The sequence below is a fragment of the Apodemus sylvaticus genome, chromosome 1 (assembly GCF_947179515.1).
Source record: "Apodemus sylvaticus chromosome 1, mApoSyl1.1, whole genome shotgun sequence".
NCBI classification, from domain to species: Eukaryota; Metazoa; Chordata; class Mammalia; order Rodentia; family Muridae; genus Apodemus; species Apodemus sylvaticus.
The window spans coordinates 1,936,722-1,963,406 of NC_067472.1; the positions used below are offsets into that span (position 1 = coordinate 1,936,722).

At 44.8% G+C, this 26,685-nt stretch overlaps 1 protein-coding gene across 1 annotated transcript in view; it reads right to left on the bottom strand.

The window, feature by feature from the left end:
• Slc18a2 (solute carrier family 18 member A2) overlaps positions 1 to 26,685 on the bottom strand; it is a 33,817-nt gene that overhangs the window by 4,064 nt on the left and 3,068 nt on the right. The window contains exons 4-15 of the mRNA XM_052182542.1: positions 18,612 to 18,670; positions 18,262 to 18,345; positions 17,910 to 18,002; positions 17,081 to 17,170; positions 16,948 to 16,991; positions 16,814 to 16,874; positions 14,948 to 15,043; positions 7,417 to 7,495; positions 7,198 to 7,249; positions 6,273 to 6,336; positions 4,517 to 4,636; positions 4,249 to 4,382 (exon numbers count right to left, since the gene is read on the bottom strand). Of these exons, the coding sequence (XP_052038502.1) occupies positions 4,249 to 4,382; positions 4,517 to 4,636; positions 6,273 to 6,336; positions 7,198 to 7,249; positions 7,417 to 7,495; positions 14,948 to 15,043; positions 16,814 to 16,874; positions 16,948 to 16,991; positions 17,081 to 17,170; positions 17,910 to 18,002; positions 18,262 to 18,345; positions 18,612 to 18,670 (976 nt within the window). The remainder of the gene's footprint in view (positions 1 to 4,248; positions 4,383 to 4,516; positions 4,637 to 6,272; positions 6,337 to 7,197; positions 7,250 to 7,416; positions 7,496 to 14,947; positions 15,044 to 16,813; positions 16,875 to 16,947; positions 16,992 to 17,080; positions 17,171 to 17,909; positions 18,003 to 18,261; positions 18,346 to 18,611; positions 18,671 to 26,685) is intronic.

Genomic DNA, 26,685 nt, shown 5'->3' on the forward strand with positions numbered 1-26,685 from the left:
ATTTCTAACCTTGTGAAAACTTAAGTTCCTTGTGGCCAGTAATTGCCATGCAGGTTCACATCTGCAGCCGTGGTTCTTCTCCCCTCTGGGACACTCCCTCTCTCTACAACCCTTAGCTCTGCTCCCCTTTTCCCTGTCCAATCACAGACCTTCTCTGGAGTAATGTAATTGGACAGGGAAAATCCTGCAACACATCGGAATCCAGCAAAATTTTTCTTTCTGTGCAGTCTGCAAATCTGAACGGATTAAAATGTTCTGATACTGCCTGTGACAGTCTGTTGATGTCTGCTAGTTATTCTCAGCTCTTGTCCTCCAGATGTGATAAGACTCACTCAGTGAGATAGCATAATGGGTAAAGAAAATGTTTGCCTTGTAAGCATCTCCCAAAAGCTGTTAGTTTTACTTAAAGCTCTAAATGGTTCAGTAAGTTAGATGGCGTGCCATGAAAAAAGAGGCACACAGCCCTGAGCAGGTAAGGCAAGTGCATGGAAGACAAGTACCCAGTGGCCCACGAGGCAGGCAGGGAATTCATGCTAGCTCTCTACATACTGCTGTAGAGCAGAACTGGAAAGAGGAGTGACTGGCACCAAAGTCAAAGCCAGTCCCCTGCTAAATACCTAGCTCCCATCACCGTACACAGAGGTAGTATTCCAGGGTAGTAAAAATACCAGATCAAATGACATTGAAAAGTTAAAAAAAAAAAAAAGTCAGTGCTGGGTTAGTGAGACAGTAAATGCACATAGAGAGTAGGCTCAACAATCTCAGATGTGAGAAGACATGCATCCTGGTAGAAAAGCTCTGCTCTTTTTAACAACTAGAAAAAACAACAAAAACAGCAATTCACTATGTAAGTACCTGGAAAAGGAACAGGTGTCTACAAGTAGATTATGATGTACACTATATTCTTGCCACAGCTGCTCCATCTTTACCCAGCCCATGACCCCCAAGAATGAGTCCTTTTGATGTATTTTATGTGTGATGAGGTGGTATGAGAGAGAGAGAGAGTGTGTGTGTGTGTGTGTGTGTACGTGTACAGGCCAGAGGTTGACCAATACTTTATATATTGAGGAAGGGTCTCACTTGAACCCAGAGCTAGCCAATTTGGCTACTACAGTCAGCTTGCTCCAGGAATCTTCTGTCTCGTCCTTCCTTGCTGAGACTATAGGTGGACCACCACACCTGCTTGACATTTACATAGGAGCTGGGGGTCTGAACACAGATCGTCTTGAGGCAAGTACTTTTTTCTATTGACCTGGCTCATCATTGAACTGGGGTCTAAGCTAGAAGGACTTTATATAGCCACACTTATAGGAGTATGCTATCCACAGATCACCTTCTTTCTTGCCTTGGCAACAGAAACTTAGTAAGACCAAAATGCCCTGGCTTCACGAAAGTTAATTATTTAAACCTTTAAAAAGCAAAACCTATCTTAGAATGCTTCTGTTCTCACCTGGGTATTTTGAGAGGCCAGTGGCTGTGTCAATGTCTCAGGGAGCATTGTTCCTCAAATGGCAGTGTCAATATGCCTTCCTCTAAGAATGTTTCCTTTGCCTTTATCAGTAACATTATTTTAAAAAGAAATCTGACCAGAAGAAAAGCAGTTCACAGCTAGCTGTGACTTACAATACAGAAAACACCATTGCATAGGTCACCAAGAGTTCATTACCAACTGTGACTCATACTCCAGAAAACATAAACCACTTTCCTTCACACAGCAGCAGGGTGAGGACCCTGTCACCAGGAATGCCCCTCATGTTTCCTATGTAAGATGGCTGATGAAGTTCTACCTCAGTGCTTGTACTGTTCTGGTGTTTCTCATGTGAGTGCTGATTCTTCCTTAAGGCAGACATCCTGCCTCATGCACCTTTATCATTAGAGGCTATCGGCTTCCACCCACATCTCTGCTTGCATAACAAACAAGCATCAGCTGCTGGGTGCCACCTCAATTGTCACCACTGTGCCAGTTAAATGGCATTTCTCCAATTATGGGCATCAATTATAGGCAGAGAAATGCACACCTCAAGATTTACTAATTTATCTCAACAGGCCCTGTTTAAGGATTGTGACATTTTATAGTAAAGTGACTTTCTGTAAACCGGTCATTCTTTGCCTTCCAGGGTTCTTTCCTCTACTTCCTTCATTTTTTATTTATTTGTTTTTGTTTTATTTTAATGAACTAAAGCAGTGGCTTACATGAAGAAGAAAGACTGGTTTTCTACCATCATTTTTCAAAACATTGTGGCAGCTGACTACCATCTCAGCTAGTCATCTGACCTCTTTCATTTCCTCTACTACCTGATGCTGTCACCCAGCAGATAATACAACAGTCACTAACATCTGCTGTCTTGGTAGGCAATGTTCACCCAGCAGAGTCTTGCTAGCATAAGGAATCTCTTACCTTAAAGAGTAAAGATGCTTGGGGGCTACTGGGTGGACATAATCGTCTAGTACTTTAGATAAAGCAGGAAGGATGTGTGGGTGACTCATTTACTGGGTTACTGCTTGGACTCTCTTTTAACTCTTACAGTATTGTGAAGTGTCATCGTTTCCAAATGCAATGGAGAAAACTGAGAATTGCATAGTCCTCTGTGGGGAGACAATATAGCTGCCCCCAGGCCCATGCCAGCCCTTCACCAGCCCTAAGAGTTTATAATGGTCTCCTGGGTGACAGAAACATTTACTGGTAATTCAATTTCTCTGGTCAAAAAGGTTTGGGAATAACCTTCATTCAGCCTTAATTAAATTATTGATAATATGGCTATAAAAGGATAGCTTTCCAGTGCTGTGCTGAGAGTCTATCTGCCTCTGAGGGATATGGGTTCAGGTCAGCCAAACAGTAATGCAGCAGTGATGCACACAACCAGGCTGGAGTAGGAAGTCAGAGAAGGAAAGGGAGGTGCTTCCACCCAAGGACCTCCAAGGCATCTGCCTCCTTTCCTAGGAGCCCGGCCATGAGAAACCCTGAAGTCTCTTGTCATTATCTTGTATAGTTCAGGGCACAAAGCCAGTGGGCCAGAGTTCAATGCGTCTCTAAATTACAGTAAATAGATAGGTGAGTGTAAAATGCCTCAGAGAAATGTAAGTTATAGAATCTAAATTTTGGTTCTGTTTTTATGGGAAAAACCATCTTTAGAGGAAAACCATCTCAAAGAGTAGTTCAAGAAATGATAAAGTTTTAAGAAGTGTCCAATGTCAGAAAGCACCATTGTGCTGAGCTTATGGTACATGCCTGTAATGCCAGCTGCTTCTGAGGCTGAAAGAGAAGATCCTAACTTCAAGGGCTGTTTGTTCTCTTACAGAGTAAATTCAAGGCCAGCCTGGGCAACTTAATGAGAACTTGTTTCAAAATAAAACATTTTTAAAGGTAAAAAGAGGGCTAGAAATGTAACTCAGTAATAGAGTGCTTTGCCTGGTGCACACAATCCACATTATGAGAGAGGGGAAACCTACAGAAATGACTTCTGATCTACTCCAAAAGAACACAACAAAGAAGCTCTTAGATCTGTCCCTGAACAGACTACCACATCCCCTGGGCTCTTCTTCATCCTGTCCAGACTGTCTCCTTTCAGCTGAACAATATCAGCATCTGATCTTTTAGTCTGAGGCACTGCTACCAGGACAGACTATGAGCAGCAGCAGTGGGCTCTTTTGTTGAATAAGGTAAACACCTTAGAAAGGGCACAAGACTCATACAGCTCTCACTTCAAATTTAGAGCCAACAATTTGAATTTGTTCAAAAACAAAACATCTTATTCTTTATAGCTTGTCTATGGCTGCACTTCTAGTCATGAAAATAAATAGTTCTATTTGCTCACATGTGTGCCCCAGGAAAGACTCTTAAAAGTATTTCTAGAATTATATGTCTGTAGGACCAAGACAGCAACTATCACTGAACGAAGTAAGACTAAAAGTAACTGGTACCATATCCTGGGAGTCAGGACAACTTTCCAGAACCATAGACAATTAGATTGACTTATTCCAGGGTTCACTTTGATTGACAAGATTTATACTATTTATGTACAAGAATAATTTTATTCTTCAAATTTATGAACATGAGGCTTGAAAGAAATGGCTGTGTAAGTAACAATAATAAAAGAAGTTACTGTCTTGTGTTAGTAACTGAAAAGGAAATGCTGCTGCTTCTCTTTGGAGGTTTCTATTGAAGAGAAGAAATTATTTTAGAATTGAACTATGCAGAAACTATCCAGATGGCCATAGTGAAATGATAAAAAATGGAGGCTTTCTTACCATTTTTTCTTCCTTAGCAGGTGGACTTCGAAGAAAAAAGCAGAGTGGAGCAAAAACAATATCAATTATCCCAATAATTGTCATGAGCCAAGGAAAGCCAATTGCCTTTGCAATGGCACCGCCAGCAGAGGGACCTTTGGGGAAACAGAAAATCAGCCCTTTCTCCAAACATCTTATTGCAAGAAAATGTAAAGATTTCTGTATTTTCTGGGAGGTTTTATCTATACTACATTAAGGCAAAGGTTTTCTTGAAAGCCAGCATTCTTACCAATAGCATACCCCATACAAAAGGCCACATCTGCAATGGCATATACACTCCCATAGACAGACACGTGCCGCAGGTCAACCAGGTAGCCCATGATAGGCATCATGGAGGAGTCCACCATCCCTGTGAATAGTCAAGGATAAGTGTATGAAAAAGTGGTATGTATGAACCAGAAGCAGGCTGGATGTCAGTGACTGTGTCCTAAACTCAGTACATTGCCAGCTCTTTCCCTCTGTCCTTGTCACATGCTTTTCCATGACAACACTCCTGACAGCAAACCTTTCATTGTGGATAGTCAGCAGAAGGGTTCAGACAGGACTGGAATTCAGGATTCTGAGTCCTTGTTAGGCTACCCTGGCCTCACCTTGTCATATCTTTGGGGTAAGGGAACAGGATGGTACCCAGTCCTCTGGCAGCGCACCTACCACTTTTCAGATCTAGTAGATTACAGGCCACTGGAACTTGACCTACTAGCTGATGCCTTCATGATCCACTATTTACTTGATTGCTTTTCCCTTGCCATTTAGCACACACACACACACACACACACACACACACACACACACACACACACATCTCAGCCAATCTCTTTCCTACTCACCCCAACACTAGGCTGTAGACCATGAGAGTTACCAAGTAGAAAAGTGCCCAAGCGGGCCAGAGTATTAGAATTCAAAGAAGGGTGAGAGTGTGTCTATTCCTGCTCAGAAAATTAAAACCTGAAGAGCATGACTCATTAGTTAGTGAAACTGACAACTAACACCAGTATGACAAGCTTTCTCTTGACTAGGAAAGGAAATGGACCAGAAAGAGCACATGTGGTCAGAATTCTGGGTGCAAATCCTAAATGAGCGAGCATGTAATGCCTGAGTACTGTTTTCCTCTGTCTAAATGGGGTGATTTGAAAGTGGTTTTGGTGGCTGAACATAGTAAACCAGTGCCTTTTGGCACACAGCAGCAGGTAGATAAGAGAAATCTCTCTCTCTCTCTCTCTCTCTCTCTCTCTCTCTCTCTCATATTGGCTGATCATCTGGCTTGTGCAGCCTTCTGTAGAGAAAGAATAGATGGAGCAAAACATAAGAGTTGGATATTAAGCAAAGAGTTGAAGACGGAATTATACTGGACTGTTACTGTGAAGGTCCATGAGGGGACATAAGATGCCAGGGCCACCTAACCTCCTCTGGAAGGTCATAAAATACTCCATTCGTTCTTTCTGCTATCCCACTCAAAGACTAAATTCCTGACAATATGGCCTAATGGATTTGGCCTTTACTTTGATCATGATCTATCAGGATTTATAAGTGAGAAACGAAAGAATACCATCAGTACAAACTTCCTCTAATGTTTTATATTCCTTGGCCTGTGAAAAATCCCTTCAGGGCACAAGTGCATAGCATGGTAGGTACCTCACCTGCCTGCATGTTCTTTTAAAAAAGACCAAAACAAAACATGGGAAGTCTGTCCCCAGTCTCATTTGGGAAGGTTTGCTCTCAAGTTTGAACTCAATCAAATGTGTTATATTAAGGAAGCTGTGTGTTTGCTAGAGCATGGCTGTGTAGCTAATACCACCTGAGTTCCAGCAAGCATCTTCATGGACTTGGACTATGGGGCGTTCTTAGCTGGTCTCATGGCAGCCTCCACAGCAGCTTCTGGAAACCCAGGCTCTGAACCTGTCTATTGTCTGTTCACTCTTCATGAAGAGAATCTCCACTAGAGAGAAGGCAGTTCCAGACTGAGGTACAGGGCCTGAGTGACTTACCAATTGCAAAACCAACTCCAAAGTTGGGAGCGATGAGTCCATAGATATTTTTTGCAAAAGGAATCTGTAAGAGGAAGTTAATGTGCTAAAATAAAAGATGTAGACTCTAATAAATCAACTTGGGAAAAGCCTTAAAATATCTTTTATCTGGGCCTAAAGAACCTATCCCCCTTTGAAAGAAATGGGAGCAGAGAAAGGAGGGGGGCTGCCACCCTAATCTTTAAAAGAAGCAAAAACCTTGATTGAGGGTGTTCAGTGGCAATTACTTGCCTACCATGCATGAGACCCTGGGTTTGATGTCCAGGGCAACCAGCCAATAAATGTCTGTTAAAGCCTGAAATGCAAACTCTGACTGCTGTGTGAACTTAATTACATGGCTGCACGTAGACTGCTTCATCCACCTTCAGCTTTGACAGCCATATCTGAGGAGACATTGACCACTAAACGATGTTTATCCTGGGGTAACATCTTGCTGTTGTTAGGGGTAGTTGCCATTAAGTATTTAAGACACTGTAATGTTTCGTCATCCATGCCTGTAAATCTCAGCACTTGCAAGAATGAGGTGAAGGAAATTGTTTTGAGTTCTAGGTCAGCCTGAGTTACATAATGAGGCCTTAAGAAAAAAATTTAAAAAATAAAACTTTAAAAAAATAAGGTAATAGTAAGAAAATAACTTGGTAAACTACATAATAAAATATCTTAAATAGCATCTGACCTAAAATTAAATAATATATCCACTGGAGTCTTTTCAGAAATGCTTAAATTGACTTTTAAAAATTGGAGTAAAATGAAGGACACAGTAAAACCAAATTATTAAGAAACTCAAATGGTTTTAAAACATGGCTTGAGTCTCACCCAAGACAAGAGCTTCTGTCCTACACACTCCCACCCCGCAACCACCTGTCAGGGTCAATCTTTTACTCACACATATAATGCTGATTCCAACAATTACCATTCCCAGAAGAGCACACAGCCACCTATCAAAGAGAGGACTCATCAATAAATGAACACTCACACTGTGTTTCCCAAGACACCTTCAGTGAAAATCACAACAGTTACTTGTAATAGCTAAGACAGAAACACTGAATTTCTTCAAAGAACCACATCATTCTCATAATAATTGGATGCTTTTATTTAATCTTACCTTCCCATTTTGTGTGCAAGTATCCCAAAAATATTGGTTCCAATGAGATAAGAGATGCTCGCTGGCAGGAAAGCAACGCCTGTGGATTTATGAAAAGGACACCTTATCAGTGCTGTGGGAGTCACACACCAGAAAAACTAATAATCACAGACACCACGGTGCTGATTCAAGAAGATGAAAGGAAGTCTGGGGCCTGCACCCGAGCAGCTAATATCCGGTTTTAGTCTGGACCCCACGTGGCTTATCCATCCCAGAAAGCTGCCTAGATGCTCCAGAAATGGAAACCATTTCTCTGTCAATGACTGCATCTCATTTCCATCTGAGTCTGATGGCACCATTACAGGTGGACCTGGAGAGACAATCCTCAGCCATGGGGGCCTAGCGATGGTCACCCATCCGGTCTGGGCATTCACATAGGTGTCCCGATCACCTCCGCAATTTTTCACACGTGGCACAGCCAGTGCAAGAAAGAATTAGAGAAAACTTGGACCAAAAGAAAGAAGGCCATTGGAACTATTCAAAGACTACAGTTACTTTTCCTTGTAAGTTTACACGCACGTATGTATGCACACAAGGCTCTGTCACACAAGCATGACTGCATTACACCTTTGGCTCCACACTCTGCTTTTCTCAACTGTGAAATCTTACTATCTTAAAAAAAACTACTTGCTCATTTTTCATGGTAAAATATGACTGACAGATACTTCTTGTCCAGGAATTAATGGCTCTCCAAGAGGAGACAATGCAGTAGGAGCCATTTTCAGCCGACAAGGACAGAAGTTGCTTGAACATGGCCAGTGCTGAACAAAAGATCCATCAAGGCAAGCTATATGTGTGCACAGGGGAACGGTGTACATCTAGACTCCACTGCCTGTCACTGGGATGATCTCTTGACAAGAGACTACTTTTCAATTTCATGGTTTCCTTGAAATTAGATATACTAGACTTAATTCCAAGCTTTGCTCTTAAATATTAAGAGCCATATTGTTCTCAATCATCTGTCTCTGTGTATTCCAGCTAGCTATGCATGGTGGATGGTCAATAAGTTCTGGAATGGGCAAGCATGGGTATGTCTGTTTAAGAATGAGACACTAAGCCAGTAAACCGTGTGAGACGCTGTCAGACCCTGAGCCTCTAACATAATAGGAATATCAGGTTAATGGATTCTATGATCAAAATACAAAACAAAATCATGCCAGAACTAGCTAGGAGTATTTCTATCACACCTAGCAATGTGCAGAAGCCAAACAGTTAGTCATTCAGTGTAATCTGATCTAGCAAATATTTACTGACAGCCATGTGCCCAGTACAACAACAGCCTGCACCAAAGAAAGACAACATGGGTCCTGTCACCATGGTGTTGTTGAAGGAAAGAATAAGATGGTGTTTGATTTGTGACGTAGCGTTCTGAGAACATAAGATACTGTTCCGAGAACCCTGAACCTGCAGCTGGTCATATTGTCCAAAGCAGGCAGTATTAAATCCTGGCCCACCCTCTGCAGACCAGGTTGGACTTGGAAATAGAAACTGTGTTGACTTTGCCCTCAGGATCAGTTGGAACCAAAGTCCATGGGGATATAAATGCAAACTGTGAGAAAAATAGCAGCAGGATAAACAGCCATGGCCTCCGGGTCAGAGAAGCAAAACTGAAAGGAATGTTCTATGGGAACTGAGGACCAGATCCCATATGACAAGGTAGCTGCCACTAACATCACTGCCCTGAAGGACTGCAGTCCTGATGTTAGAGGCGATTCTTTGTAGAAATGATGAAACAGATTTCTACATGACTTTTTTTTAGTATTATTTCATTAAGAAGAGATGTTAAATGTTAAAGAGCAAAACCAAAATCCTCATTTATCTCATTGCTGACTGTACCAGTCAATCAAATAATCCACTTGATCTTGGCCCACAGACAGCCGTTGATGATGCTAGTCATAGAAGATATCTCAGAGGGCCCAGCTAGGATCCAAGGATTCTAATATATCCTGCTTGATCTAGAACCCCAAGTGGGACATACACAGACTCCTTAAAAGCCAGTGAGCAGCTTTACCTTCTCAACTTGACAGAAGGTGCCAGTCTCACACAAGATCGAGAAACGTGGTGACCTTGTTTCCCATGGAAGCAAGGCCTCTACACTGACAAACTGCATCATGATTTTCAAGCAAAAATGCACAAGGTATTTGCTTGAACTTAAAACTTGCTACCTAACGTAGCAAGGTTCAAATCATTTTAAAGCATCATGAAAAGCCATTGCTCTTGTTCTGTATTCTCTGGTTGGATGTGAGTCTCGGATGGCACATTATATCATTTGGCTGAGAACAGCTTTTCCAGACTAATTTCAGTGACATGACTCCATGCAAATCCCATGTCCCCATCTCTTCCCTGACCTGCTGGCCTTCTCCACACTATAAACAAAGAGTACCCAGCAAGCAGGAACTACCTTTGTTTTCCCATAGCTTAGCTCTGTGGCAGGCACAAGGTGCCCCAAAGCATGGCTGGCCATCAAAAGAAAAAGATTTTAGGTGGATGTGGTAGTGAATGCCTGTAATGCCAACACTCCGAAGGCAAAGTAAAGAATAGCTCAGTGATTTAAAGGCCAGTCTGATCTAGGTGTCTGGAGCGATAACACTGTTCCTTAAAAACAGGTTTTCACAGGGACGTCACAGGTGGCAGCTGGCTTTATACCTCACAAATTTCTATCATCAGCAAGAGTGACAATTCATTCTAGAACTCTCCTCACCTGAATGAATTGGTTTCACCTGGCCTATACACAGCATCCAGTGCCATGCATGTCACTCTGACAGGAGTCTCCACATGCTCCCATCTTCTGTCACACCAGAAAAATCCACCACAGGGGCTAGCACACCTCAGCTCTGAGCAGCTAAGCAGGGAAAGCCTTGTGCTACCATGCGGCATCAAAGAAGTTGATACTGGACATTTGGCCTGAGGAGCAAGTAGGAAATTCTTCTGGGCCTCAAGTGATCCTTGTCTGATTGTTTCTCATGGCTGATCCTGAAACTAGAGTGAGACAGTAGGCCCATGTTGCCCTGACCCAAGAGAAGCCTGCTGGCTCAAGTCCTGGTTTCTGAGAACCACTGGTGGTCAGGAATCCATGTGTTCCATATCTGTTTACCAGGCTAGCACAGGATGTCCTATAAAGTCACAACTGACTAGGACTGGATGGACTCCCTGCCTGGCAAACCCATGTCCCTCCCTCCCTTCTGTATCATCATATCATGTTCAAAACAGACATTCCAGAATAACCAGCAAGAAGAGTTTGGTTCTAGCCTTGTCTGGGGGCTATTAACCAGGGTTGTTTCCTTTTGGGGGTTAGACCTCACCCTGAACTCTCTTCCCAAGCACAAAGCTGTCCAAAAGAATCATTTGCCTTTGAGTTTGATGTAAAAAGGTCACAACAGATTCCTCAACTCAACAGCTCCAACTTAAGACCTGTTCAACATGTGATAGAGGAGGTGCTGGGAACAGATTCAAACCAATGCCTCTGGAACAGGAGCATCTGCCATCTCTTCCTTCCCTAAAGCGACAGCCAAAACTTTTTCATGAAAGCAATCATATGTCACTCACATAGCTAATAGGACTGCTTGGCTCTGACTTCCAGTCTGTGGTGGCTTGAATATGCTTGGCCCAGGGAATGGCACTTTTGGGAGGTGTGTCCTCATTGGAGTAGGTGTGGTCTTGTTGGAGGAAGCATGTCACTGTAGGGGTGGGCTTTGAGGCCCTAAGCTTAAGCTCCACCCACTGCAGAATAGGTAGTCTCTCCTTGCTGCTATCTGATCAAGATGTAGAACTCTCAGCTCCGTCTCCAGCACGATGCCTGCCTGAATGCTGCCTTGCTTCCTGCTATGATGATAATAGACCTAACCACTGAAACTATAAGCCAGTCCCAATGAAATGTTTTCTTGTATAAGAGTTAACTTGGTAGGTGTCCCTTCACAGCAATGAAATCCTAAGACACAGTCTTTCTCTAAAGATGACAGGGAAATAGCACAAATCTTTGGCCACCAGCAGACAGATTTCTGACGCAGCTCCAGGACAAGGGCCACTGGCTCCAGACACAATATACTCCACACTACTTATCCATGGTACCTTTGTTCAAGGTCATGGTGGTTGCAGGAGCTATGGAGACCACTAAGAGGATCTTTCCTCTCACACTGAAGCTGAGGCAAGAGCTAAAATTAAATTCCCTCCAGACAGACAAACATATCTTTGACGTGAATGGCAGGTAAAGCCTCAGGCAGAAATGTGCAGTGTAGGTCAGCTAAACACTACACAAATGACAAGCCTGCAGGAAATGATCTTTCGCTGACATCAACAGAGCCTGAACTCTATCTCATGTGGTCCTGGGGCTCCTGGCTGACCTTAAAGACTTTTTAAAAAGAAAGCCTCAGGCTCTGTCTGGAGTGGACATGAGCAGAGCAGCCTAAGTGCCCAGCACATGGCCAGGACACATTCAATTAGAGTCATAAGCCAGATAAGTGGAGACACTGACAACGTCGGAAAGCTTCTCAGCTGAAATGGGAAGGAAATGCCTGGTGTTTGACAAAACCATGCAGTCTCCAAGTGGATAAATGGTCCTGAGGACACCCGAGATGCAGGGTGCCAAGGACCGAAGGGAAGGAGAAGTCAGAATCTTCCAAAGGTGTTGGCTATAATCTCCACACAAGGCAGGAGTGTCACTATCTTTTGCCTGTTCACTATTGAGTGGGAAAAAGAACACCTAGCAGTGGCTTCCTCCAGGAGCCTGAAGCTCCCTTGGACTTCCTCTTCTGTCCCGACCAGGAAGGTCAGAATTACAGCTTCAATGTAATTAGTTTAGCTCCAAGAATCCTTCCTTCCCTAAAAAACAGGTTGTCTGTGTCTTATGTTTCCAGTTGGGTAGTCTTCAGTATATTCACAAGCCATTATCATGAGCAGAATCCAGGCCATCTTTCCCAAAAAGAAACCTCCCACCTGCTAGGAGATCCTCCACACCCTTACTCCACCCTGGGTTGTTTGAAGACTTTTAGGGACTGCTTGATGGACGGATACAAGCATTTAGTACAGAACCTGAAGGGGCTGGTACTTTGTTGAGACAAGTGTCCTGAGGCAAGCAAAGCAAGGGCAACGGGAGGGTTGGGTTGAGGGATGGATGTCTGACAGGCAGTAAAGGTACCTGAAGAAAGGCTGAGGATACAGAAAATGTCCACTGAAGTCAGAACCAAGTACTGCATAGATGGCCCAGTGGCTAAAGGCATGTGCTGCCAAGCCTGATGGCCTGAGTTTGATCCCATAAATCTACATGGTGGAAGGAGGCAAGCTGTCCCCTAACCTTCTCAAGTGCACTATGGCCTCTGTGTGTGTGTGTGTGTGTGTGTGTGAATTCATACACGTGCATGCATGAGTGTGCGCATACACACACATGCACACACGTAGAGTTGGTATAATGAAATCAGAACTAAGCATCTCTATATGAAGTTATCCATGTGAGTTGAGGGAATTATGAAAATAAATCTCTAAGACAGATAATAAATTCTTAATGGATGGGGACTAGCTTTTGAGAATGCTCTAAAGGTACAGTGATTCAAGAGGGGTTCATGACACAGGGACAATGGCAGATCTGTGAAAGAGAAGAGAGAATCCAGGCACGGGCCTAAGAACACATGGCCATTCAGAGAGAAATGGAGAGACACCCCTAAAGACATGGCCCAGGGATGATGGTTGGTCGCAGAGGAAAAAATGTAAAAAAATCACACCTCCTTCTAAAAATTACAGCAAAATTAATTCCATGCAAACCTAGCATTTTAAGGAAAAAATGTAAATTCATTAAAGGAAAACTGGCTACTTAATTTCTAAATGATCTTGGCAAAGAAACCACCTCTCTGAGCTAGACAACGACATCTGACAAGCATTGTTTTAAATGTTCTGAGAGGTAAAGCATCATCTGTAAAGTAAGAGGACACAGCAAAGTGGGGGCACTGTTTGCAAAATTTCTCATAAGAGATATAAAAACACTTAATCAGTAAGAAAAGGGTAAACAATTCTATACAAAAATTAATAGGGAATATCAGCTAGAACTTTGCACTAGCCAAGTGTGGTACACATCTCTGATCCTGGTAATCAGCAGAAGGCAGGAGGATCAAGAATTTAAGGCCAGTGCGGGTTACATAGATATCTCTCTCTCTCTCTCTCTCTCTCTCTCTCTCTCTCTCTCTCTCTCTCTCCCCCTCAAACACACACACACACACACACACACATACATACACACACACACACACATACACACACACACACACAAAATTAAATCTATGAAAAGAGGCTCCATTCCATTCCTACCTATTTGATTCTAGTACTCATGTTACTGGAAAAAAAAAAAAAGCACACCAGGGATGAAAACAGTAGCTTGACTTTGGGAAGGCGCTCTACAGATATGTGTCGACATGAGTGAGAGGCGTGCACATTCTGTGATATGGATCAGTGGCAAAATAAACTATCACACCCTTCAATAGGGGCTGCTTGAAAATACATATCACTGGGGTGGGGTCATGGATCAAGCCATAGGGTACTTAGTGCACAAGCACGAGGTTCTGAACTCAGTCACCAGGATCCACACAAAAAGGTGGGCGTGGTGGGTTACACCTGAAATCCTAGCGCTGGGAAGGTGGAGCCAGCCCAGCTGACCCGACGAGCTCTGAGCTCAGAGAGCAGCTCTATCTCCGTGGCACTGACCTCTTGCCTTCACATGCACACATGTGTTCAAATGTCTGCACAGGGCAGAAGGGCAAAGAGAGGGAGTCAAAGCAGATACCAAGATGATGAAGTCCCTGTGTGACCTAGACTGTGCCACGTCAGATTGGAGAGTTAGGACAAATGTCCACAGTGAGCAAAACCACAGAAAGCTCTGTTCAGATGATAGCTGCAAGCACACCCCGGGAGCATCATTCATCTCTGCCAGAGACCCAAGGAATACATTCATAGACGCTACACAGAAAACTAAGAGAAGGACAAGGCAATGACTAACTCAAGGAAAAAAGATAATCATAGTTCGACACAGAGTTCAACTTGGAGACAATAACCGCAGTCACAGTAATATCAATAGTAAATGCCAGCCCACTGAAGAATGTCAGTGCGAGTCTCCCAGAAACTGTGGAAGATACATTCCAAGATCTCAGTAGATGTCTGAGGCTGGAGATAGTACCAAACTCTATATGTATGGACCTATGATAATATATATTTTATAAAGCAGACATGAAGAGACTAACATAACAATGAAATATAACAATTCTAACAATGCCTTGTAACAAGATTAATGTATTTCCTCTCCATCCTCAATATCTAATTGTACTTTGCCCTTTCACTTGAAGTCTCTGTCGGGAATGATTAAAAACAAAAGAAAACCTGGAGCTGAAACCGACTCTGAGTCCACTTCAGGCACAGACTCCACGAAGAGGCAAACAGAAGTGGTCACCTCATCGCCTTGCTGTGGGTGGTTTGGTGGGGCAGGCACACAGATGGAACCCACCCTGGTCCTTACCCAGCTGCCACTTTCGGGAACACATGGTCTCCATCATCCAGATGGGCAGGGCAGGCTCCAGCATGGCTATCCCCATGTTTGCAAAGCAGATGGAGCCTGTGTAGGAGGAAGAGTGTTAGTGTGCTTGGGCCTTCATACTGAGTGTCTTCGCTCACTTAAAACGCAGACCCTGTGTGTCCCAGCTCAAAGACTCTCTCCCATAGGACTAGAAGCTAAACAACAAGCCAAGAGGATGGCAAGGAATGTTTAGTTTTATACAAGACCAGTCCCAAGTCATCCAGTCTGTAACTGGAGGGAGAAAACAAGCTCTTTTGGCTTAAACCCATCCACCTTACAAATGAAGAAAAAGCATTCCGATTTACTAAGGAAGAAAGGTTGCATGAAGCAACCAGCAGCCAGGAAACTAACAGACCACACTCTTGTAAGTGGTTTTTATTGCACAATGGATGGATATTTTTCAGAATTCTTAAGGTGTCATGGTACACCCCATACAAACATGCTGGGGAGTGTTTTTTTTTTGTTTTTTAGCCATATACATATAGAGCATCCATATAAATCTTCATCATTGATCTGCTAACCAAACTCTTTAAATATAGAACCATCTAGAAAAGGGACACACAGAATGGTCCTCCATCATTCTAGGAGCTTCCTGTGCTGGGCTCTGCAGAGCCTGCAGTTTGCTAAAACAAATTCTAAGAAAGCTGTGCAATCATGATGATGACAGTGTGCGTGCTTCATTCCTGGTGACATTTAACAGCGGAACATGTGAGTGATTGGACTCTCTTCCCATTTGCCTCACTCCTAACTCCACCACCACCACCCCCGGTAACACAGAAAATGGCTGGTCTAATAGCATTGGGTATATCTTTGATTGTCTTCGCATCACTGAGGTTCCAAGAAGCAGGAAGGGCCTAGGGTACACTGCTTGGCCCAAATGTGCTCAAAGTTCAGGGGGTTACAACCCCACCCTCCCACACCCCTATTTCCCAGCTCTTTTGGCTCTAGACTTTTCCTTGCACCTGTAGAGCCCAGTGCATGAAGAGGTTGGGGCACTAGCTTCCCAGACTTTAGCCTGTGTGCTGCCCTGGCTAAATCCCACAGCAGGAGGGTTCAACAAGAACAGCCCGGAGCTTTGATTGATTATTTTATTTTATTTTTTTATTGACACAGTGTTGTGTAGCCTAGGCTGGTTTTTCCTACCTTTTACCGAGATTTGGGGAATGAACCCAGGATTTGTGTGCAGCACATAAGCTCTATCCACTGAGCGACATCAGCAGCCCCAACTTGGAGCCCTGAAAAGGTCTGAATACAAATGTACGGAAGGCGAGACCCAGTCGTCTCAGATACTTTTACAGCTTTCCTGTAGTCTGGGAGCCCTGCTTAGACAAATCTTCCCCTCCAGGGTTGAGCTACTCTGCAGGCTTGTGTGCGCGCGCACGACAGGAAGCCAGGTCCGTTCCCTGCCTGGCACTAGAGCTACTCTCGGCCTTGTATCTAGGCACTGGGAAAAGAGGCCGAGGCCCAGCAGGGAAGTGAACTGCCTCCTCTGGGACAGAGCCATGGAACTCCAAAGTTTTCTTTTAGTCCATCTAGACCCCAAGTTAAAGTCATGACTCTGGCTCTGCAAGCAGAGATGTCCTCTAGGGCTCGGTTCTCAGTCCCAACTCCCACAGGCCAAACACCCACCCGAGACATCTGAAAGTTCTTTCTGGTCCTTCCAGAAAGTTCAAGGCCAAGTAGTGATGGCCTTTACAACAAGGGCAAGAAACAAGAGAGAATGATACAGGACATCTCATGTCTCTGACCATGTCTTTTCACCTATCCCCTTAGAACTACCCTTAACTTCAAGAATTCAGGAGCCCCCACCTGCAGCGATGAGGATGTATGGGTCCTTCAGCAATGTCGTTAGAGGTGTACCTTTCTGACTCTGTGAGGCAAAAACAGGGAGTTAGAAAGAGTTACCTGAGCCAATCTTGGGCCCTCACCTCCCAGCTGCTCACCTCTGGCTGCACTCGGGATGGCTGCAGCACAAAGAGCTGAATGGCTACAAGGGAAAACACAGGATGAGCCTTCTGGAAAGCAGATGTGGCCTGAGCCCATGCCATTGCAGAGTCCAAGGCCAGAGCCACCTACCTCCATCCAAGAGCACCAAGGCAGCTAGCACCAGGAAGGGAGCTGTCTTCCCCACAAACTCATAGAGTACACTCCCGAAGGGAGGTCCCACTACAGGAAGAGAAAGATCCGCAAGACAGTCATGGTCGATGGGTGTCTCTCCCCATAGGAAAACCATCATTCGATTCTTATGCTTTGTTCCTTAAAATATCTGGGGTGCCCACTCTACATTCAGCTTAATATGCTGAGCTTCTCCCCAGGAATGTTTTCAACTAAGAAATGGGAAAAACACACAAAAGCATCCGCAAAGAACAAAGGCCTGAAGCAGAAGATGTAGCCCAACAGCTGTGTTCTGTACAGGAGGGTCCACTGCTTTGCTGCCAGTAGACATGGGAACCATGGGTTCCAGAGCAATGAATGGGAAAATGTGAAAGAAAGGGAAAAGGCCCAGGTAACCTTCAGGGAAAGTGCCTGTCCCCTGGCCTGGGATGTCAGCTGGGATAGGTATCAGGGCAGACACAGAAAGCTACAAGTTTGTTTATTATAACTCAGAATTTTTAGAGGAAGAGATCTGACAGACCATCCTACCCAATCCTGTGTTTTACACTTGGGTCTAGGAAGTTTGGAGACAGAGGCTGGGAAGCCTAGGAGGTTTGGAGACCAGATCCTCCATGTAGGACACTCTGCCCACCAATTCCCAAAGGCTCCATGAGGACAAAAATCAGAGAGGAGGGCTGGATGTGTGTTCACAGGAATGTGGACATGGGCTCAGTATGGCCAGGACTAATGGGCAAGGAGCATTGTAACTCAATGCCAAACAGGTCTTACCTGCACAGTGAGTAATACATACCTAAGACCCCCATGGCCAGGCCCCCCAAAGCGATCCCCATGGCGTTGCCCCTCTCTTCATCATCTGTGTACACGCTGGCCAGCATGCCCATCCCTAAACAGAAGAAGATCCAGTTAGTGCCCATGCTCTGGGGAGCACCAAGAACATCACGCATGATGTCCCCCCCCAGACCCCAAGCAGGCTATCTTCCTGAGCCAATGAAACTTACTGAAATATGAGGCTAAGGAGAACCCGAGAGGAAGGTGAGCACAGTCTGCAGAAGTCTCCCTCCACCCCATCTCCCTCCAGTCCCTGCATCAGTCCACATAAGTCCCCAGCTGGGCTCCCTACCCACTGATGTCTTCATGCCTACCAGCCACAGATGAGCAAGAGGAGCCGATTCCCTGCAGGGACCTGGCGATCAGCAGGAAGGCATAGCTGCTGGAGAAGGCAAACACTGCCAAGAGAACAGGCCAGGCCCTCATATCAAGGCCATGCCCCTGCCCACAGGACAGGGCTGTCCCAACACTGTGTGACTCTGGAACCCTCCCTTAAACTCATGGGTGTATCTGTGCTTGACGTTATGGGCTGATTCATGGGCCTCCCTCCCTATACAATTGCTAGTACATCCTCCTCTCCCCCAGATCCAGTCTGATTCCCAGCTCACTGGAGACAGGGCTCCTTCCGAGACCCGCATGCAGAGGGCAAACAGCAGATACTTACTAACTGTTGAGATAAACATAATGCAGAATCCAGCAAACATGGGAATTGGATAGCCAATTCTGAAAGACACAGACACAAAGCGAGTCTGGTGACGGCTGGCTGTTTTTGTAAGGATTTATATTGATTTTCCAGCCGTGATCCGTTTGGGATCAGCTGGATAAGTGTTCTGCCGACTCGTCTGAAAATTCATATACTCAGTGCTTCCTACGTGACCTTTTTGTGTTTGACTGTCTTAGAATATGAATACACTTATGGGCCTCCACTCTGAATGAAAATTTCTCTGGAATAAATGTTAACACAATATTGGCAAGTAACCCCAAACATATCTAAAAGACAAAAAACCCACTTCTGCCATTATTGTTATCATTAGTGTAGTATTTGCTAGAAGTTCCCCCAAGGGACAATTGCAGTTTAAATAGCTTTGATAAAAGGCCATCAAGTGAGTCACCAGGCAGGAAACACAGCAGCACCATGTCTAAGATGTATTAGAAATCAAAATGTTAAAGCCTACCTTCCTGTTGACCATACTAGAAGGCCTTGTGCCTTATACCAAATGTCTAAGTCCAAGGTGCTTTGTAGCCCTATTGTTTGCTGTGGATTATGGTACCAGGCCATGTTGTATCAGGAAGGCATGTATCTGGTTAGATACCCACCCTTCTTCACCCCCCGAGCCCCAGGCAAGTCTCCTTTGGTCTCCAAAGAGAGACAAAGGCTACTCCTTGAACTTGAATATAGAAAGGTATCCATATGGACCTGTCTACCAGGGAACCTAAAAAAAAAAAAAAAAAAAAATGCTTCATTTGCTCCCTCACATGTGTATGTGTTTGTGTGTGGTTTGTGTGTTTGTGATTTATGTGTGTATGTGCATGTGATCTCTGTGTGTGTATGTGCCTATGATGTGTGTGTGGTATGTGTATGTTTGTGAAATTTGTGCCCGTATGTGTATATATATATATGTGTGATTGTATGTAGTATGTGTGTGTGCGCATGCACAATTTGTGTGTGTGTGTGTGAGTGAGTATGCATGTGGGTATATGTGTGTGCCCACAGAGGGCCCAGAGGAAGATGTCAGGTGTCTTGTTCTATCGTTTTCTGCTGTATTTCCTTGAGACAGAGTCTCTCACAAAACTTAATGTTCAGCATCTCTGTTAAGGTGTTCTGCCAATGAGCTCCTAGGATCTAACTGCGTTTTTAATGGAGACCTTGGGCCCCATGAGCATCTCTGCAACCACTTAAGACATCTGTGGCCCCTCTACTGACTACAATAGAAGCTCTTGGTAGTTTTAGGACAAAACTTGAGAAAACACAACAGCCCTTTCTGTGACCATTGGACCACTAGTGATATCGCACTAGTCTATAGTCTATCCAGTCACCAAGGTCACCTTTCAGGGGATGGGAGCCTAAGAGATCTGTCTTCTGGTGATTGCACCCAGGGAACCAGACATCTGGTGGCCTGAGGTTCTCAGTGCATTCCTCAAACAGCTGATTTGTAAATATGCTTCTTGGGTAGCCAACACTGGCCCAGGGAAGCTAGGAAACAGGCCTACATTGATGTGATGGGGATACTGAGGTAAGTTAGGAGGACAGGGGAGATTACAGAGAAGTGGGATGGGAAAGGAACTGCCAATGGCAGAGTCCAGTTGAAGTCTCTCACCACGATTCAATTCCACCACGATTAACGTTTGCCCTGAAGGCCGCTTACATAGAGAAAATGCTCTTTTTAAAAAAGGACTGTCAAACAAGAATTTGCAAGCAGCAGTGATCTTACTCCTTTTCCAGACATAAGCCTCACATTGTCTGGGAACCTCACACGCACAAAAGGTGATAAACTTTTGTCCCCAGTGTAAACATCTTACCTTCCTATGCGACACTAGTGAGCTCTTGCCCTATCAGCTCTCACCCTAGCCAGGGTACCCGAGGAACCAACCTATCACCCCCATTTAGGTGTATTTTATCTCTTCTCTGACGACTTCTCTTCCTACTAAGTTTAAATCTATGTTACAAATTCTTCTTAATAATTCCCAGTTCTGATCTATACTAGCTCATTCTGAAATTCTTTTCTGCATCCAAGTCGAGAGTCCTAACCCCTCCTGAGTAAACACCTGGGCAGCTCTTGCCCATGATGCTAAGATAAGACTTAGTGGTGTCTGCCCCCAGCCTGCTGCTGCTGACAACCTTTCTGCTGTGCACCTAAGTCCTAGGGACAATGATTATTAGTGGATGAAGGGCACAGGGTCTCATTACAAACCTCACTCAGAGCTTTGTGCCTATACCTTGGTCTTTTCACCAAGCTTGAAGTTATTATGATGTTACTTTTGTTTTTAGCAGCTACTGTCTATTTAAAATTCTTTTGAGATTTTAGCAAAGCAGTAGTGGATGACAGAATGGTCAAGCTGGAGGGAATCACAAAAGCCAGTTATACACTCCAGAAGCTGTGCACACACCTGGGCCGGGGTGCTCTTCTGTCTCTGCCCAATATGCATGTGCTCCACAGTCTGCACTGGCCAAGCTGCTGGCAGAGAGGCCAAGTGGTCACCTTGGCAACACCCTTTGCTGGTGCTCAGTCCCAAGTTAAAGAAGACTGAACACGTGAATGAGCGCCTCATGGCATCCAAGTCATGGATGGGCCTCCGCCCTCAGACATTTTAGCCCTCCCTTTACACACACACACACACTCTCAGGATAAGAGATTTTCTGTGTCCATGGCACTGAGCAGAGGAAGGGGACACAAGAGCCTTCCTCCTTCCCCACGTTGTCTCTGAAATGGACAGGGACTCGAGCAGCATGAGTCATAACTGGCTGAGTTTGCTCCCTTGTCTGCACTCAATGCCATCTCAATTAAAGCATTGCTAACAGGACTAGATCTGATTCAGCAAGCCTATATCCAATGGCCTGCTATCAACCCCTTGTGAGTCACGCCATACCACAGTCATCATCTACATAGCACCAGGGAACAATTAATCCAATTTGAAAGTGACTGAAAAATCATATATTGATTCCCTCAGAAAGCATTTAGAACAATAGGTATGATCCTGGCTGTCAGAGCTAGTGAGCAGAGAAACCCCAATGGCCTAGCTTGCTTTCTAGAGCTGTGTGAAACTACGATGAAAAGTAGCTTGTGGAGGAAAGGGTTCATTTGGCTTACAGGTCTCAATAATCATCCACCATGGAGGTATGTCAGGGCAGGAACTCAAGCAGGAGCAGAGACAGAAACCATGTAGGACACAGCTTACTGACTTGCTGTCCATGGCTTGCTCAGCCTGCTTTCACATCCAACCCAGGGCCAGAGGTGGCATGACCCGCCCTGAGCTGGGTCCTCCCACATTAATCACTTATCAAGAAAATGCCCCCACAGCAATGATCACAGACTGTTCTGGTGGAGACAGTTCTACCTACTTTCCCTTTTCCAAGGTAACCCTAGTTTGTATCAAATTGACAAAAAAACTAACTAGCACATCTCTCTGACAGTTGATACATATACTGTAATGCTACTAAATTCCTTTTTTACCAGAAAAACTACCACAGGCCCTCTTCTCGGTTTGCTGAGGTGATAGCATAGCCTCCTCAGTCACTGTAAACGACAGAGTAGACAGATATAAATAAGAATAAGATATAAACCGGATGCTGTAGGGCTCTATCTGTCACCAGCAGCGGCTCAGCCTCCCTTATAATAATCTCTGCACACCCCTAAAAGGTACAACAGGAAATTAATGTCAAGAAACAGGAACATCTCAAATCCACTCTGCTATAGCAGGAAGTTTATTCAGTATTTAGGAAATGAAATGAAATTCTTAAGTCCAGCCTTTGCGTCAGCTGGAGTTTGGGCTACATGTGTTCGAGGACCTGTGTGGTCACCAGACCTGCCTATGTGTGAGTCCCTGTGCTCACAGGGGAATGCTCCCATCCCTGGTTCCCTCTGGTTTCCGTGTGAGAAGCCCACTGTGAGCTCATTGTCCCCGCTCCCTACCCATGCCAGTGATGTCTAGAATGGGAGATCCCTTTCCCAAACAGCTGGTTTCCCTGTCTGCAGATGAGCTGAAAAGGTCAGCGCTTTCTACAAAGCCTTCTTCAGACCAAGTGGCTGAAGCTAAAGGAAAAAAAAAAAAAAACAGAAAGGAACTAGAAGATTTCAGAAAGCTTTCATGCCCTGTGGCTTCCTGCTTGTCATTCAGGGTTAGCTAAGATCTGGGAGGAAAAACAACCGCTTTCAAATATACTAGGTAACTATGGAAATAAATTAAGCCGCTGACACTAGCTTGAAATAAAGCAGACCACCCAGACAATGCCAGGCTATGAAGGAAGTGAAGGGAGCCCCTCCCAGGCACGGAGGTGCTGCTCCCAGGCCATCTGCTGGCTTGAAACAGTGCTTGGTTCTAAAGATGTAACTATTACTTAAACCAGATGCTGAGCATGTGAAGACAGACCAGCTACGCTTGGACTGAGGATGAAGCTGAATGGCCACTCAGGCTTAGCATCTGAACGTAAACCTTCTCATGCGTAGAAGTCACTTAGCACAAAGGACGACAGAACTCACTCTCAGAATCCTGCTGTCTCCTTCGATACACAGCTCCTACTATGGAATGAGTAGTTCAACTGGAATTATAAAATAAACCAGATGAGCCTCCATGAGAGAAATGGACCAAGCCCCTGAGATGTTGACAACGTTACTGGATATGCAAAACTAAGTACATGTTCCAAAATAAAGCATCCTTCCCTTACCATCCTGTCACAAGACTGCAGTGAACATACAGTAGCCCGAGTATAAATAAAACGGAAAAAAAAGTGTAGCCAAGGCTTGCCCCAAATGGTCACCTTAAAGTGTTCTTAAAGTTCAATGTGAGACAGTATCCCATGACTTCAGGCAATAGCCAAGCAGCTTGTTATCTTGCACATAAAAGCCACTGTGCAAAGTTTTGCACAAACAGTTTGCAAAAACAGTTTTGGTCTTGAATACAGAAGTGTGAGTGGACTCTGTGCAATGTAGTTATCTGGGCTCACAGTAGGTCCATCTTAAGCTAACATGGGTAGGTATTAGAGAGGAGGGCTCCTGCCAGCCAGGCTTGAGTGGGCCCCCACATCTTTGGGAATGTCTAAGCCTGGACCAGCTCACACTGGAAGCTGAAAAGAAACTATTTTTCCAGAGCTGCGGTAGGTCTAGGTGGGAAAGATTCAGGCTGTCTTAGTATTTAAGTTCTCTACCCACAGATTTAAAAATGTGCGATCAAGAGTAACAAGAGTAACAATTACCGATTAAGAGTAACAATTTTATATCTGCGTTGTTTCTTTTTAGTAGCTAAAACTACAAACTGTATCATAGCCAGCAGGAAAGAATTGGAGGAGGAAACAGGACATCTTAGAAATGAAATCTGTCTGTGTCTGACCAGCATGCTGCTCACACCATAGTTGTGTGTGAGTACTGTTTCCTGCTGTGCCATAACCCTCTTTACCTCTAAAATCCTAGGAGAAGCACAAAGGCTTCTGATAAACTCTATAGACTGTTTTCATGGCCTTCTAACCAGGAATACTGGACCGGCGTTCAATGCCATTTAGGCGTGTGTGCTTACAACACAAAATGAGTTATGCATGACATTTAGTCAGACACATGTCTGTCAATAGTAAAATGAGGGATTAGACACATTTGTTTACAATACTGAAAGTGTGACTCATTTTTCTTGCTGGTAACTGAAATCTTAACAAATCACATGGAAACTGTCTGTAGCACCTTCCAGGGAGGCTGGGAGAGCCACCAATGAACGTCTTCCTCTTTGTTAGTCTCCTTCAGAACCATGGAGCAGAGCAGAGCCTGTGAGTGGCCTGAGGAACAGCAGCAAGTCTCTAAACCGTACCTCCAAACCAAGCTTAGACAGTACAAACCACAATCATTTTGAAGGGAGGACAGAGTTCACCTGATTGTTCTGCATCTGTCAATATTAAAAACATTTGCATTTCTGTGTTTCCAGGCAACACCAGAAATGAAAATAAATAAATAAATAATCACCTTTTTAAGTTTAATGTATAGCTAGGGCAAACAGGGATGATGTTCCAGCTCATTTTCAAACTGGATCGCTCACCCTAAGATTATAGGCTACAGTTCACAAACCCCAAAGCAAAATTAGGCTTTTCTTGGGAGCAAGTCTGAGACACAAGCGTAAGAAGCCTCAGCCGTACATCTGCAGGGAATATTTAAGAGGGAAAGGTCTCACTGACTTTAACAAGCTGCTTCCCAGAGATGCAAGTAAAACATTAAAAACAAGATTGGGATTTTGAAAGAGTGAGTTGCCTGTGGCTCCCATTTGGAAGGCTGGAATATTCACCTCATTTCAGCAAGTTGGCTAAGTATTACCCAGTGCCTAGTCACGTTCCCACCCAAGTGATTGGCAGGGCATTATTACGATAATGTCCTCAATTTTCCCATATAGCATTCGAGCTGTTTGCTCTGTCAGAGCACAAAACCCCGAGCCGTTTTTCCGTAATTATACCAGATGCATTTAAAGAAGTGCTCTCAGTCTCAGAAAAAAAAGAAAGAAAGAAAAGAAACAAGCCGTTGACTCCTGAGCTCTGTTTGGTTTTGTGCGGGAGAACAGAGGAGCAGCAGAATGTCACCTCCATCATGGGGCTGCTCTGTGGGCGCACAATCAGCCATGCCCGGTTCATTTGCTCGCCACGCTTTGCATGGAAGCCGAGAGCCATATTGCTCAGAGGACAGGAGGGCTGTCTGAAGCCTGGGGCTGCTACCACAGGCTCAGTGGCAGTACCCAGTCCACAAGGAGGGAGTGCCCTGTGACCCCCTGTGAGTAGAGCAGCAGCAGCCTACATGCCCAAGCACAGCTGGTGCTGGGGGTACACTACGACTTGCCATACCCTCCCTGATCGCTCTGAGGTCACCCCAGGGCTCCTTAGTGCACAAACCCTGAACCAGAAAGAAGCACAGGGCTCCTCTCTCTCTGGGCCTTGCTTAGTTCTGTGCTATAGTTGATATCTTTGAGGTTTTGTAACATTTCAGCACGGAGTCCACATTTTCCACTTACAAAGTATCCCACAAACTATCTGACCACTCCTGCTCCACACTGCTGGGCTCTCAGACTCTCCATTGTGCCTCTAGGATCTGAAATAACTCACTGGCCCCACGGTCAAACCCAGTTGTCTCTGGCCTAGCCCTGGGGTCCTTGTATTTCACCTAGGGACCCCTTACTGACCACATCCCAGCCCCTGCTCTTTTATTTTTTTTCCGAGACAGGGTTTCTCTGTGTAGCCCTGGCTGTCCTGGAACTCACTCTGTAGACCAGGCTGGCCTCAAACTCAGAAATCCACCTGCCTCTGCCCAAGTGCTGGGATTAAAGGCGTGCGCCACCACTGCCCACAGCCCCTGCTCTTAGCATCACCTCATTCTCCAATCTCTTGTCCTTGCCTTTTCTGGTCTGTGTTACAGCTATGGTCCTGAAATGATGGCCACTCCCTTGTCTACCATTTTAAAGAAGAGACAGAATCTTACTTATGTAGCTCAGGCTAGACTACTATTTACTATATGTATCCTAGACTTGTCTTCATCTCCTCCTGCATCAGCCTCCTCAATGATGGAATTACGACCCAACTCCGTTAGCTCTCACTCCTCACAGCTGACATCTTCAGGAATTGCCCGTGAGTCTGCAAGCACAAGGCAGACCCAGGCCACCTTGGCTGGGATAGCTGCCAGCAATAGAGGCAAAGATGCCAAGCAATTCACAGCCTCCAGGTTAGAACCTCTTGGGTTCTCAGACAACAGTCTCCATTCTCTTTCCTCGGAGCATGTGGATAAGATGGAGTGACCAACAGTGGGGAGAGGTCCTAGCCCTGAATCTCCACATCAGCTCAGAGCTTCATCCACTCAGCAGGGTCACTGATCTCTGCCACATTATGCCCGTACCAGGGCAGGTCCTTCATCACACTAGTCCCAAAACAAAGCATCTTCGCTTTCAGCTAGTGTGTGTGTGTGTGTGTGTGTGTGTACGTGCGCGTGCGCGCGTGCAATAGGGTCACATGTAGCTGAGGGTGGCCTTAAACTTGCTATGTCAAAAAGATGACCTGGAATGTATTA